At 40.7% G+C, this 16,434-nt stretch overlaps 1 protein-coding gene across 1 annotated transcript in view; it reads right to left on the bottom strand.

Annotated features, from left to right (window-relative positions):
* Positions 1-16,434, bottom strand: part of LOC104079409 (zinc finger CCHC domain-containing protein 7-like) — a 63,614-nt gene that overhangs the window by 3,007 nt on the left and 44,173 nt on the right. The window contains exon 8 of the mRNA XM_009581444.1: positions 4,208-4,303. Coding sequence (XP_009579739.1) covers positions 4,208-4,303 — 96 coding nt within the window. The remainder of the gene's footprint in view (positions 1-4,207; positions 4,304-16,434) is intronic.

Genomic DNA, 16,434 nt, shown 5'->3' with positions numbered 1-16,434 from the left:
TGCTGGCTGGGGTTAAACCATGACACTGATGCTGTCTTCCACTTGTAAGTTACTTGTTAACTGTTGTGCTTTGCAACATCATCTTTCTACTTCTGCCCAAATCTAATGAGCTCTGGGCCTTGCCGTTCTCAAGAAACTGTCAGCTTTCGCTCCTCCTGATGTCTCCACTACAAGCGAAGCAGCTTTTCTTCTTGCGTTTGCTACTTCTACTACTCAGTGCCATCTCTAGCACCCCCTTTCCCTGTATGTCCTCCTGCCTCCCTCCCTCTCTTTTTTAAAGGCAGAGTACATCAAAGATGCATTTCAGATGTATTTCATATTTCTCAGCTTGTATTTGGTCTTTGCTTGGTTGAAATTAAATGAAGAATGAGGTTATTCTCTGTGGTGTCCTCCAAAAGGGTACTGTTAAGTTGTGTGACACGTGGCTCATCTCCACATGCACAGAAGAGCGTGGACAAGCAAAGGCAGCTGGTAGCTGGAGCCTACCCAAGTCTGAGGGCTCAGCCTTACCTCACTGCAAAAATAGCCTGAAAGGGACCTAAGAGGGGGCATGCGAGTCCATCTGTCGCCTGAGGCTATTCTCAGTAGCTATTCATCTGAGATACACATATCCTGGAAGATGGACCGGATTTCACATTGAACACCTTGAACAGCCAGCTATCGCCCCACAAAGAAACCTCCTCTCTCACCTTTGCCAGGTCCTCCATCTACCTCCCTCAGATTTAAGAGGAGAGAAAAGCTAACAGAGAAGTGACACTTCAAATACCTGTGTTTCACATGAGTGAAACCTAGGAGTGGCCTTTAGGCAGGGCACAAAGCTGCCTGCCTATCTGGAATAAACAAAAGAAAATATCCCTGAACGTTGCTAAAGAGGTTACTGAAAACAACATAGATTGGCTTTACAAAGGAGTATGCAAAGACACATTCATCTTTCTGTGATACTTGTGAAATGTACTGCTTGAGATCCCACATCAAATATAGGGCTTGCTCTGCAGGCACGTGGCCTATTCATTATTTTTCTTTTGTTAACACGCTGACAGAGAAGCCTTAGTGAATGAAATGCACGTGCCACCCAAATTGGCGCTCCTCTTTTCATCTCCACTGCATTGATAAATCAGCTCAGCAATGTCCAACATGCACTTGGCTATATCCTTCCCTCTCAAGTAAGCTGCCACTGCTGCCATACACTGTGTACTGTTAAATACTCTTAAGACAGTCTTCAGCACTGGAGGTATCATACAGAGGATGGAAGGCAGAGCCTGCTACCAATCTGCAGGAGGAATTTCCTGTGTGATTGGCATACTGGGATGTGAAGACACATCTGCAGACACCGTACAGTTCCTTATCCCTGCTGCCTTTAGAACTTGCTACAGCCTGAATAACGCAGTGGGCTGTCCCTCATTAACTTGCCCTCCCTCTTAACTTTCCTATGGGGATGCCCCTTAAAATGAGCACATCTTTGTTATGGACTCTAAGAGACAATGTTTTGGATGTGTGGACTGCTATGAAATGAACTATGATGTGAAGTCTACTAAAGAAAATAAGATTTCTTGTCCTTATTAAATTCTTAGTTTACATAAAAATATGACTGTCTTAATAAACAATACAGCAAATTCAGGAAACATAAGTGCCAAGTGTTGAAACCTCGACAGTTTATGTCTTAACCATTTCCATTTCTACAAACAACCAGAAGTGATCCACAATGACCTCCTTACTGGAACGGCACAGTTAACTCCAGGATTTAGCAAGTTTTTTGCTCTTGCCTCTATTTTTGGGAAAGGTCTCCCTAGACCTCTAGCAAAGAAAAGGAATTTCAGGTGTTCCTAAACTAGATGAAATGGTAACATGAAAGGAAACGGACTGCAGTGGGAAGCACTGATTATGGTGCATCTAAACAAAACTAATCCCAGACTTTTCTCCTTGGTCAGTTTGTTATTCCTCTGCTTTAACTGTTCAAAAAAGGCAATAGAGCAGGGTTCCTGAGGTATAGGAATGGGAAAAATGTTCAGAGACGCTTGTCATCACAAGTGATTTTTACCTGCTTAAAAATATTTACATTTAAAAAAACCCCATCAACAAAACCCCCCTTTTTTCACCCCTTAAATTACAGGCAGATCTTTCAAGTTCTGACAGAGCTGCTCATGGCATGAACTCAGGCACTGATTACGACCTCAGTTTTCTTAGCCAGTGAGAGCTGCGAATCTCAGGTGCATTGCCTGTCCAGCTGAGTCTCTGTAAAGATGCAGGCCACCAGTCCAGTCTCCTCAGCCATTCTTGGGCAGAAGGTTTAGTGAGTTGAGGGCAAATACTCAGTTATCATTACATAATCCGATGTGTGCCCTGGACGTTTCTGTATGCATACAGAAAGATCTGGTGAGTATTTCTGCCCTTCAGTGTTGTTTTTGACTTCTCCATTTTAATTCAGTCATTGCTCAGGCTATTTCTGCTAGTAAAAATACTATTCTATGTTCTTTAACTTTGATAGCCATGAAGTGTTGTCCTTGAGTCACTTTACTCCCTTACCGATTTTATACAATTTCTACCATTTTCTATCCAAGTAATTACTATCAGCTCCTCCCACGTACTTACTAATTATTTTTACAGCAGCCTTATTTGTATCCATGCATGGCTGCCTCCCTCAAACGCCATTTTTTGACAGTTTAGTAAAATGTTCCTTATCCAGTGCCTCACTTCTTCAATCCTGTCACTTCAGTTTTTATTGTATACGCTCATTCTAGTGTCTGCGTTACTGGCAGGGGCTTTATTCTGGTTTTGTTTAGCAGGGTCAGTTACAGTGCTGCTTTCATAGGTTTTATCAGCTCTAGTCCCAAACAGCAGGCAGAACAAGCTAGTTCACATGACTGTATTGCTGAGGTCTCACACTGCTGCCACATGAGTGGCTGTGTCTTGAGCAGATGTCTTGCACGTAAAGCCAAGGATTTGGACTCCTGTACCACAACCAAGGCAGAGCCTGTATTGCCGTGCCAGGGGTGACACCAGGCTGCTGGCACATGCTTGTCTCTTACTGAGCTTGGATTGCAACAGCTGCTTATTTACTGCCCCTTCCAACCTGCCTGTGCACGCAGCAGTGTGTCCTGGACGTACGCGATGGCCTCAACACACCACTCAAAGAGGAAAATCTTCACTTGTCTCCAAAGACAGCTTGGCATTAAAAACGTTCCGTTCATCTTTCAGCTCTGCCATGAGAAGATCCTAGCAAACCTGCCCTACCTGTCCCACTATTCCCCACAGGGATTAACTATTTAGCTGAAAACAACAGCAAGCTTTTAATAATACATCTTCAGTAGCTGTAGGAGTCGACACACAGAGCATGCAGGAGAGAAGGAAGGAATTTGCTGGGAATTTGCTATCTCTAACCTATAGGAAACTATAAACTTAGCCCATCCAATGGCATGAGTACCATTCATTTTCTACAATACTTGTGGCTTCTGGACTTACTCCATAAAAGAAAAAAACTAACATTTGTTTGGTGTTGATATTCGCAGGTAGACAGCTGCAGTTGTCACGAAAGGGGGCTGAAAAAGGTGATAAACATCAGCAAGCAATCCTAGAAGATGCAGCACACCTCCAGTTTTTACTGAAGCCCCTTAAGGCTCACAATATCCTCCTTCACCAGACTGTGCACCCTACAGAAGGATGACGTCAAACTTAATTCAGATGTTAAATTATACTAAGAAACTACAAATAAGGATCATCAAACGCAGGCAGAAACGGAAAATTCATAAAACGGGCATTCAACTTGTTGGACTGATTGTGGTGAAAAACCTTACATAATGTTGAACATGGCAGTAAGGCACTAATATTTCATCCCATGAGCCATAGGAAAAAAAAAAGAAAAAAATTAAAAAAAAAAAGCTCTGTTCAGCAACTGTCTGTTTTCCAATGAACATTCCAGGCAGTCTCATTTTGATTTAAGATTTAAAAAACAAATCATTAAACCTGCCAAGAAGAGATAGTAACTTTTCTTTTCCTCTGTATCTTTAAATTAGATGGGTGAGATCACTTTATACATTGGCCTCCACTGACTGCAGCAGTGCTGCAAAGTCACAAACATTTCATTAGAGCAGCCCTTCGTCTAGCATTAGCTTTACTCTTCCAGCTCTTTTCTCCAACACACACCACGGCAGAGATGAATTTCTGCCCCAAGGATACACTCAACACTGAGGCAGAGACTGCTGAGACTTACATATCCAAAATGTCCTTTCCGGGAACAGTTGTAGCAGTACACTAAAGCAGAGCGCTCAGAGTGAGAACCGGCCGCCTTGATTGGTCCTGGCTTTGTCTGAAAGATGGAAATAGGCAAGAATTAGGTCTGCCAGTATTCTGAATGCTGAATTAAAAATAAATTAAAATTACATAAATATAATTTTATTATGCTTAAATCAATATATTCCTGCTTGCTGTTGGAATATTAAGTTTGAAAAAGAAGCAAGTGGCTCATATTACTGTAATTTTGCAGAGCAAGGTTCAGCCTAAGCATCACAAATAAGGTGGGAAGAGGCACCCGCAGTATCTATTCCACTTGGCCATGTTATTTCAGCTCTGAATACAAGAAAATAGGCTGCTGGTTTATCTCTCTCCCCTCCTCCTTGTCTCCCAGCCCCCTCCCCCTCTCACAGATGCCCCACCATCCCCTGGGACGGACAGAGCCATCAGATATTGCATCCACCAGCTGGATAAGCACATTTGTGTACTGCTGAACTAGCCTTGCTTAAAGCAACATAGCAAAGATCTGACGGAGATATGAGGCCTTCACCCGCTGCACTCCCAAGTCTACACCTGCTTCCAACAGCAGTGCCCAGAAGCAGACGCACTGCAGGAGAACCTGCCAGTCCTTCCAAGAGAATGGGGGACTGGTTCTGCTCCCAGCAAAGGAGACATGATGCTACGGTCTGTAGCTGCTCTTGGGGCTAGGAACATTTAGCACGCTCCATCGAATTCAGGGGAACAGCCAGCTCTTTTTCTTTTCCCCATTTAGCACCACTAAGTGGAATAGCTGAACATATTGTTTATTCCTTTCCTTCTCACACGTGCAAGCACATTCATCCCCTGGAGAAGTAACTGCCATGAAGCCCTTGCCTAGCAAGAGCCGCCACAAGTACAAACAAGGGCTCCATGAATTCTGGCTAAAAAGCAGCGGGGCAAAAGAGCAACCTTATTGCTTTCAGCATTGCATGCATTTCCTTCTCTCTGGCGCTAAGGGAGCACAGAAGAGTGGCCTAGATTTCAAAGAAATTAGTACTACTTGGTAAAGCTTATTACAGGAATTGCTTTTTTCTTTAAATCTGTATCACCATGCTCTTCTACTGTTAAGAGACACTGTGTTCTCCTGCATAGCCTCCAGAAGAATGACAGCACTGCTTGTAAAATAGGCAGAAACAAGAGAAATCTTCCAATGCCATTTTTTATGAATCTGATCACACTTGCAGAGTCACCTTATTTTGAACCTCTTCAGCCTTGGGTTTAAATGTGTGTTTCAGATTCATGTTCCTCAGTTCATATTCACTCACCAGGAGGAGACTAAAGAAAGACTAAGAAGAGTGACACATCCAACAGTGATTTGTGACAAAAGGCGGGGAAACAGGGAAAGGAAAAAAAACACCTATAAAGTAATTTGTATATTTCTCATCCATGTCTTACAGCAAGAGCTCTCCAGCTAACAGTAGTGTATAAGTGACTTACTAAGCCGGCTTAGTTTTTCAGGTATTCTTTTATCATAAACACATAAAACAGGCAAGGGGAGAAAAAAAAAAACCCGCCAAACACAAACATTTGTATAATCCCCTTGAAGAAAAATCTGTGTGTTTAATTTACTGGATCAGTCACCTGTATTCTAGTTAGTTTTCAGCATGAGGAGTGGCCCCAGAAATCACCTCCACTTTGGACAGGGCTCCTAAAACCCAGAAATAAATAATGCAAGTGACACCTTCCACTGCCTTCCCACAATGAAGAATTTTACTCGCATTAAATCTGTTTTCAAAGTTGATGTCCATTGAAGCCCACACTGGGATGCTGCCACAAAACCCCAACAGGTTCCTTCAGTCCGTCCCTGCCTGCTAGAGAGCTCTGTGACCAGAATACTAGTACTGTACAGCTGTCAAAAATAAAATCAAGATCATTATGTTACTCTTCGGCTTTCTGCCAGCTAGGCATTAAAATGAACCATAAGTCAGTCTGAAAATGACATGATTATACTATTTGGTCTTTGCAAGGTGCAGTGTAACAATAACACACAGTTACAAAAAACATGTATTATTCCAGAGGCACAATCCTTTACATTCCAAGATGTTGTCTGCTAGAACGCCCGCTGAAGAGTCTGACACCTTCATCTGCTGAATGGTCATCCTCCTACGTAAATAATTATGATTTGGGTTATCGTTAGTGTTCTTACACTGCAACTCTAATAAAATTTGCATTGAGTTCAAAACACTATTACTTTTTACAAAAAAGATAAGTAAGATCTTGCACTGTTTTGAATTGGGCTTTTGAAAATAAATGCCAGCTGTATGAATGTTGACAAGAAATGGAGCACGCTCACCAAAGTGCTGCAGTGATTTATAGGGCTAAATTAGTAAGTAAAGAGCCTTTACACGCTCCTTCAGTAGGTGCCTCAGTGTAATCCAAAAGTTAAACACACAGCAGGAGATGCGAGTAACTCACCTGACTCACAAATTACGCCTGGCATTGGCTCGCTGGTATGCCTCCCACTACCGAACACCTGCAGTTCTCAGTGGCTAACAGAGATCCAGCTGGAACTCACGGGCTGCGCAAAGCGCCGGCTGCGCTGCCGTCCTCGCGTCGGCAGCGGGAGAGGAGCGCCCGCGGAGCGGCACTGCCTGGCGAGGGACAACTGCATCTAAACGCCGGGCATCAACAGATAGCGCGGGGCCCTCCTCTCCAGCAGTTCTTCAGACTCTCCCACTGATGAGGCACGCACACCCTGTGACCCCGACCTCCCCCCTTGCATCCCCTGCCGAGCCAGCTCCCCCGCCCTGTCTCCTTTTGTTTAGTTAATAGAAAAGGTCACATTTAAGGAAGGAAATTAAACTGAATACTTGCAGGTCAGATTACAACTCTACATAACTTTACTCCTTCCCAAAGCCAAACAAAAAGGAAACCTTCTGTTTTCTTATTATTTAAGGCTTAAAAAAGCATCTAAAGATTCCAGCCATATGGGTACTAAATAAACTATTCATAACGTAGCTTCTTTATGTTACAGGTTTTTTTGTTACAAACATTTAAATAATCTATATTTGTAGGGTGATATCTTGGAGATTACTTCACTATCAATATATAGAAGTAATAACCTGGTAGATAGTATTACCTATGAAAGGTCCATCCCATCTGCTATTCTTGCTGAAAGCTTTTCATGCACCAGTAAACTCAGTAAATATCAGAAGATAAAGCATAAGCCTACCACGCCATGGATTTACTCTTAATGTCTCCTCAAAGTGCAGCCTGATGCAACGATTACAAATGATTTTTCTTCTAATGTCATTTTACATAACCCTTTTTTCTGCATGAGTAGCTAGTGTGGAATGAATGAATGAATGCCATTAAAACAGTTAATCATTATCTGGGACACTGGCCTTCCTCCCTTCTCAACTAGGAATCTCCATGACAAAGGCCAAGAGATCAAAATGCCAGGGCTGCCTCTCTGGCCTATTTCTGACAGTAATTTTTTATGCAAATGGACCTGCTGGGCAGCTCCCTCTGTGACCTTGAGCTCCCCTTATCTGCACCGACTTTGATCCAATGAGGGCTCGCTTTTATGAAGCTCATTACTACTTAGGATCTGCAATCTGGCTAAATCTCACTAATTAAGGAAAATCTTCTGACCTCCATTTTTGCGTATTTCTTTGCTCTTCCATATTATGCGATGCATGGACCTCAACGGTGCAGAGGACCAGAGGCGAGACCCTTTTGTGCAACTCAAACTGCCTGTGTTGGACAAATGCATCTCACAGCTAGGCGTGCCAATTGACTTCTACAGTACAGCATAACGCACAATGGCATGCTTTGTTATTCAGACTGGTACGATGACACACACCCAGCTTCACTGACAAGCAAGGGCAGCTTGAGCCCAACCTGAGCAGAGTCATCTCTTGTAACTCACAAAGGTGCACTGGTCCCAAACCGATAAAGTACCTGCCAAAAGAACTTTCCACCCTACTGAAACCACTCTAACTACATAAAACTCAGAAAAGTTCCCCGTGCTGTCCAGATCTCGTGATCAGATGAAACAAAGGTCACGCCCTCCATTGATCCATCAGCATCCATCAACTATCACGCTGCCTCTGCCTAAGGCTTGCACTGACATTTTTTTTTTTTGTTATGTCCAACACCAGTTTGGGGAACTCTGTTTTAGCATGTGAGGGAATAATTTTGTAAATCCTTCACCAAGCACACTCAGGGCTGGCTAGCTATGGCTAATTACACCACCTCCAAATCATGCAGCACCGTTCTCGCGTGCCAGGAAGGGACAGTTATTTCTTCTGATCTATTATATCAATTGCTATGCTCATACTTAATCTACCAGATAATTTTTACTGTTATTTCTTATTGCACTCTAAAGATAAGTAATTAAATGGTGGATTAAAGAAAGAAGCATGGGGGGAGAACACCTACACAACTCAAACAGCAGATCCTGGGCAATCCTTCCAACAAAGTGCCCATCACAACCAATACACGAGTTCTGCATACTGCACAGTCTGTTTTTGTGCAACTCACTGAAACAAACAAGACATAAGGCTGGGAGTAAAACTCATTAGCAGTGATGTTTCACCAATTTCTTCAACTACTGAAAGATGATCATCAAGTGAATCATTACATACTGTGGGTTGTGGTCTGGAGTTGGATAGGGTAACGGTCAGAACAACTCTACCACTGAAAAATACACATTTATTTTCCCTTTACAAATTATCATAACCTACTTATATACCAGCTGAAACAATGGCAGGTTAGCATCGTTCCCTTATATTCAAAATTGCCAATGTAAGATATCATGTAATATCATAATTATACTAAGGGTTTTTGTTGTTGTTATTTTCTTTAACCATGTCATGCACCCAATAGACTTGCATTCCATTGGGTAATTCCTTAATTAGGCAGATTTTTGAAACAAGAATTATGTACACAACAGACCGGAACGTCTCCTTTGGAGTCTTCCTAGTCTATCAGGTGATTGCATCATTAAGCCACACATGCTACGTAGTAAAAATCCTTATGAAAATTCATGACAGAAGCACACTGAGCTTGATGCATGCTAATAAATGAGAAACATACAAATTTAGTATTTTGACTTTTAAACCCCCCAAACTCCAAACAATTATAAATAGAATAATTTCTTTACCAAATTTTATTTCTTCATTTTTTCAGCCATCTAAAAAAACTTGCTCTTCCAACAGGAGTTGTGGAGGTTGCACCTGAGTAGCTTTCCACAAATTACACCTTGTAATTGAGTTCACTAAATGTGCTTATAACATCCTTTCTACCCTTTTGGGTAGCAACAAAACATAGCGAAATAACCAAGAAAACAGTGAACTAACTAAACTTTTTGTTTCTTTTTTTTTTAGATACACAGTAAATTACAAATCAATGGACAAAATTTTATTTTTTGATTGCACATTCTGGAAAACCAAAGCCTTTCCCAGCAGAAGGAATTTAACTTGTTTGATCTGCAGTACAAGCACTGTGAAGTGGTCATTTTCTACAGAAATAAGACATTTATATAATGCATTTTAAATAGATGCAAATAGCATCTACAATCCACTGTGTGAAGACGTTAAAGGAAGAGACAAAAAGTACAATATATACTTAAAAGAAATGAATATAATATTTTGATAGTCTTACAAGCAGAGGAAAAAATACTAAAATATTAATTCAAAAAGTCTTTTCTGAAAATGGACAAAGAAATCTCAAGTTCGTAGAGAAAATGAATATATGCAAGATAGTAAGGATAACAACAATACAGTCCCTGAATGCCTCACAATCTTCATGGTTTAAAAGGCATCCCAATTTTCTCCAAAGGTGGTGGCATCTATCCAGTCGTCCATGGCTAATTTTACATGGAATGCAAAATGTTATTTAAATACAATGGTGCATTAAACTTCAACTATTTCTGATGTAGCTCTCAAACTACAAGCCTATCTTTCTTCTATTTTAATTTTAAAGTAAGTTAGCAAACACTTCCTTCTTAATCCCCAGAGACTATCTATACAGTGACACAAATGCACAAATTTATGACAGTAACATAAATGCTCCTCCGAAGTAATGTGCAACATTAAGTGAAATCATTTCCTGGAAAGATATTATAGGTATCTATATTTTATTTGCCATCTTAAACATATCTGGGTCTTTATGACCTTATTTTTAAAATGTATTTCCTTTTTACATTTCCTGGTGCAAATGGACTGCATAAATAAGCAATGTGCTATGAGGCTTCAGACTAGCCGATAAACCCTTTCAATTTTCATGCCAGCTTCTTCTTTTGTAATTCAAATCTGGCTGAAAACTGGCAGCTCTGAAAACTGAAACAAGCACTGCCACAAATACCTTGTAATGCTATCGACCTTGTCTGCCCATGCAGTGAGAAAGGGGGATGCATATGTGTCTGCAGTCATCCAGATAACACAACTCATTTTTTTGGGGGGATAACAGAAGCCAGCCCCGGACTATGCACCAAAAGCAGTCATTACCAGCAAGCTGGAGAATAAGTCTCTTCAAAATACACAGTGCATTTAAAAACCACATACAGGGCTCAGCCACTGCTTTCATTACCAATTTTAATTTAGCTCCTTCAGTTTGCCAGCCAGATAAACTCTTTAGTGCTGTTTTTTAATCTATTTGCCACATTTTATGTTTAAGATTATAGTAATATGGGACAGGAGAAGGAATCACTTTTAGAGGAAATAAAGAAATAGATCCGCTTATCAGCGCCCATCAGAAAGTTCATTAATCAGCCAGGCTTTGTGCCCCCTAAATTGAAAGGTTAAATAATCCTCTCAGGAATATTTCTCGGCACCACCGCCAATTGTCCGGAGAGAAGCTGCCATTCACAGCACTCTGGATCGGTGACAGGGTATTTTACCACTGTTTGGACCCCAAACAATGATGGACAAATGGCCTGGCTTACAAAGAAACCTTTTAGGACAAGGATGGAAAAAGGACCACAAGCTTTGAAGTGGGGTGGGGGAGGTGGGCGCGCGGGAAGAGGCAGGGAAGGAGGAGAAGGAGGAGACTCGTGCATGGGGAGACACATATATTTTATTTGAATGTTTATTAGGAGACTTGCCAAATGTTGTTATATACGCGCCCAGGCATATGCACAGAAAGCGTGCGCGGGCAGGCACTATATGCATGCACACTCACGGCACTAAGCATATGCATACTTACACATACGTTTATACATTAATCTGAACACAAACATTTGCAAAGCCTGTAAAATCAGAAGATGAACAGAACTAAAGCATGGTTATATTTATTATCTAATACACTGGGGAGCCCAACAAACCCCAAGGTTTTAATTTTTACTGTCATTCTAGATGATTTACAGCTTCCTTTCTCTCTCTTTCTCTCTCTCTTTAACCTTTATGTCGTCTACTAATCACCTTTCACCATCAGATGCAAAAGGAGGAAGTACCACATTTGAAATAACTTTCTTGGGGAAGCATTCCTAATAGATATTTACTTTGAGGTGATTTCTGATCACAGCTAGAATTGAAGTAAACACGTAAAAAATATAGTGCTGCTGGAGGATACGAGATGCCAAGAAAGTGGTGCATCAGTTTGTTAAAAGTGAGTTTTTGCTGGCATATATTCTAAATAAGCAATAAATCAAGCTTTTTTCTTTAAACTTGCTAGCAGCTAAACCCCTATCTGTAGCATCTGTAGACAACTTTATAGAAACATTTTCCTTACATTACCAACATGTTAACTATGCATGTTAATGTTTATCAATTTCCTCATATTTTTTTCATGTATTCACCATTTAAGAGCATAATATATATTCAGTAATACCATAATTATTTTTACCTAGCTTTATAACGAGTGACATTCATCCAGAATATGTCCTTGAAAAAATGTCTGACAGCCTATATACAACCATTAACACACAAAAGCTTTTCCACATCCTTCTTGCACATCTATTTTTTAAAATGAGTCTCAATTCCATAAAGTTTTTACTTTAATATGACTTGGGACTTTCTGAACAGTCTGCGGCACCTAAAAACGGATCAAAAGATTTCGGATTTCTCCTCTCTCACATCATGGAAATACATTGATCAAAACTGTTTTCTCCAAACCAACTTTTGAGTATTTCAGTGCTATTATTTTCACTCTCTATCCCTACTCACACCATCATGAGAAAAGCACCATTAATTTAACCAGGGTCTCATCTACCATCAAAAAAAGTCAGACAGAAACTGGGTATCACGTGCAAATCTGGTGCATTTAATTTTAAAGCAGAAGATATGTCAGGGTTATCACATAGTCCACAGAAATCCTTCAGTGCTTGTGTATGCTCGTGCACAGGCAGTCACCACTCAATTTTGTAAGTGCCAAAGGAAGTTACAAATACACCTTAGAAACAGAATTAACTGCATGGTCAAGAAACAACATGAAAGTACTTTCTGTTAGCTACAAGAGGAGTAGTTACTACAGGCAGAGAAACTGTAAGTCTGAGGGAAGGAAAAGAAAAAAGAAAAAAAAATCAAGCAGCTTTAGGACTTGACACTGACTCTGAGAAGCTTTGAAGCCAGGCAGTGACAGTCCATTTCTTGCAAATATATCACCTGATCTACTGTAAAAATAGTACCTCTTCCTGCAAGTGTTGCCCCCCCTCCTATCTCCGGAGAGTCAAAGCCTCTGCCATGCCCCTGCCCGCAGCACTGCTGTGCCACGCACAGCAGCATGGCTGCAGCACCGTCTGCACTGCGGGGGCACTGAGGAAGGACCAGTGAAAGGGGCTTCGTCAGGCCAGATGGGGATCGGGCTACAGAGTAAAACACCGAAAAAGCAGCAAGTAAAAGTTTAGCAACTTCTGGCAGAGGTGTGAAGACTAGCCACGGCAGCGGTGTCACAGTCTGTTTCGATGCGAGGTGCTGCCAGGACCAGTGAAATATGGGGGTGGCTGTTTATGCCCATTTCAACTTATGGCCGTTGGAGTATGTTTGTCAAATGTTAATTTAATCCAAAATTAACATTCAAAAATAAGTTGAAACTTATTCTAACTTCACACCCCTGAAGCCAAAAATTCTGAGGGATGACTTCTTCCTTTGCCATACATGGGTACTACAGCATATATGCATGTATCATGGAAATCACCCACTGCTCTGAGACTTCTCCCGTATTGCAGTAAAACAGTACCTACTTACGCCATATGGCTCTACACTACTCACCACTTTATATGGGCCTTTGGTTCCTTTTAATTCCCTTTACGCTTGATTTTTCAAAATATGAAATCAAAATCAGGATAATTCTGTCACGGGGATAGTAACTTTTCTATTCACATGACAGGACCTAACAAGATGTATTTATATTATTGACATGATAGACCCTCTCAGAATTAAATCAGTGAATACTTTTAGGGAATCCTAATCTGTAGATTATTAATATGATCAAGCATAACTTGAGAAAGTTACCATCTAACCGGTTCGAGCTCCTGGCTGCTCCTAATACACAGATCGTTGACAAGATGGACTAACAGCTCTGGCAGCGACATGGACGATCACATACGCCGCTGTCAGCGCAGAGCTCCATAGACTGCCATTGCTAAATACCTGTGATGTTTTAACATGCAAAGTATTTGTATGATAAAATGCAAGAGTTTCAGTACTACTAAAGCACATAATTCACAAGCAGCTACTGAGTGGACATTTGACAAGCAAAATGCCGTACCTAGTTAGGATATATGTGCAAACAGTTCATGGAGGTTTCCTCTCTACTGACATTTTACATTTTTTCCACTCTGCAATACAAAAATGCACCAAAATACATTTTATGTTACCTACTTGAAAGTGTAATTTTTATGTGTTTTAAACTGTCTTCTAGATCACAGATGATTTTTTCTTTCCTATGGAATTTTGAAGCCGACTCTAAGTTCTAACAAAACTGAGAAAAAACACCTTCATATCAAGTTCAGAGGAATAACTTTCAGGAATATAGGAACTTTGATATGAATATTCATACAGAGAATTTACTGCAAAAAAAGGGCACAGAAATTTCCCCCCCCCCCAACAAAAGCCTGTTTTTAAAATGCATGGGAAATCTCATTCTAGCTTGAAAATTCTATTTTCCTTATTTAGATGGTTAACATTTGAAATAGTAAAAATTATTTAAATGATGGTATAGGTTCACCGTTTCAAACTAAAGAAAAGAGAAGTGAAAATTTTTACCAAATCTGTAAGCATTAAAGAAAAGATCATCTTAATCCTTTCTCTTAAAAGAAGTGCAGTTATGCATACAAGGGGGAGACATTTCATTAATGAATTTTACCGTGATTATCCTGTTTTCTGTTTAATTAACCACTTATCCAACAGTTTTGGTGTATCACAAAAATACGTATCACAGCAGTTTTGGTGTATGTTGGGCAAAGGCACATGGCAATTTGTATGTTGAGAACAGAGCAATTCCTGCCCACAGGTTTGTGTGGGAGGGAGCAGCTCTCTCCAGTCTTTCTCCAGTCGTGAGCACATCTTGCCACCAGGATTGCTGGCACAGCACTTGAAAAATGTCGCATACCGCACAAATAGCTTCCTGGGCATGCAGGGGTTAGCTTTAAGATTTAAACATTCAAAATATTAAAATATATTAATTTTCATCCCCTTTTAATTTCCATCCACTGCTGCTCTTCTCCTTTTCCCATTTAAAGGCAGGGGCAAAAGGTATTGTTTTTGCAGAAAGCAGAGAGTTCCTTAAGTAACAGTTAATGTGCATACTGAAGTCAAGGATTCTCTGAAGGATGCCACTTCTCAAAGACAAACACTTTGAGGAGGTTATTTGGAACCCCAAAATCAGAGAAATGGAAATTACTTGGTGCCATCAGCCAAGCTTTCTATTTCCTCCCAGTCCGAGACTGCTTCCAGAAATATATATCAAAATGCAATTTCTGGTCAAGATGTAATCAGTCTTTAACCCTCAATTTAAAAGCACCTTTTATTTTATTTTCTGGAAAGGCAGATGGGGAAAAGCATGAGACAGACAAATGTTAGAGAAAGCAGGCATGCTTTCCACCATGCTTAGATGATTAAAGTAAGTGGCAGCTGATGACTGTGCTGGTGGAAGGTTACATAGCCCACCCAAAACGGCCGCTCAGGTCCAGGCAGGAGTCTGCAGCTTTCTGCTCCAGGCTGGCAAGAGCCAGACACTGACCTGGGGTAACGACCACAACCCAGGGTGTAAAAACAGGCATCAACTAGGAATCTGTCCTCTGCAGTAAAGAGATACCAAGACACCGTCACTCTTTCGCAGGAAATAAAGTACAAGCGCAAAGACGTGTTGGCATTTTACAGACAACCAGTTTGAACTTCCTATTTCAACTTAACTGACACACAAAAACCTCTAATTATTCGGTACTCATAACTGGCCAGGGGTATTAGTTAAAACCCAACATGAAAAAGCAAACTCTAAACAGTATTTTTCGTATGTTACATATTTATATAAAGTTAATTGAAGCTACTTTTTCCTGTAATATTTTAAATATAGTTTTAAAAAATTGGAAAAGAACTCTGTCTGGTGCTCTTTCTTACTGAAAGGTATAGCATATGTCTTGTACTCATAACTTACACCTTTTTTCAGGATCTGAAATTCTGCTTTCTGTAAAAAAAGCTGTCAGAAAGAATACTGTCTTTTGTGAAATACGATTTCTTTGCAATAGAAGCAAATTTGGGGTTTAGGTTTCTGATAGCCTCAAAAATATTTGCAACTTGAAAGAGAACGATAATGCGGGACAAATTATAATTAGTAGGGGAAAATAAACAGAATGTAAAATAAAATCCAAGAGACCCTCTAGACAGCACACAAACCACCTCTAACGTACTTATTTTCACCCGAACAACTGTGCAAGGCAGGCAGACATTTCAGAACCATCTCTGTCACAGAACGGCACTTGCAAAAGTGGTAGGGCTTGGGCTTGAACAATGCAAGTAGATAATTTAAAAACAAAATATCTGCCAATTGTTGTCCAAGATCTGCCCTACCTCCTCCCCTGGCTAAAGAGGCCAGCACGCCTTTTCAGACAATATGAAATCTTCACAACCCCAAGCACCAAAAAGGCACCTTTCCCTCAAGGGCAAGCATGGGTACACCGTCACACTTCCAGGTGGTCGTGTTTCCTCACAGTCCACAGGAGGCAGAGTCATCCTTACCCTAAATTTATATCCCCAGGAATTTTGGGTTGCCATCCCTGTGAAATAT

The sequence above is a fragment of the Fulmarus glacialis genome, unplaced genomic scaffold, assembly GCF_000690835.1.
Source record: "Fulmarus glacialis isolate BGI_N327 unplaced genomic scaffold, ASM69083v1 scaffold1367, whole genome shotgun sequence".
In the NCBI taxonomy this organism is placed as follows: Eukaryota; Metazoa; Chordata; class Aves; order Procellariiformes; family Procellariidae; genus Fulmarus; species Fulmarus glacialis.
Note: the sequence above shows the minus strand (reverse complement) of the source record. Positions and strands in the feature narration are given on the sequence as shown.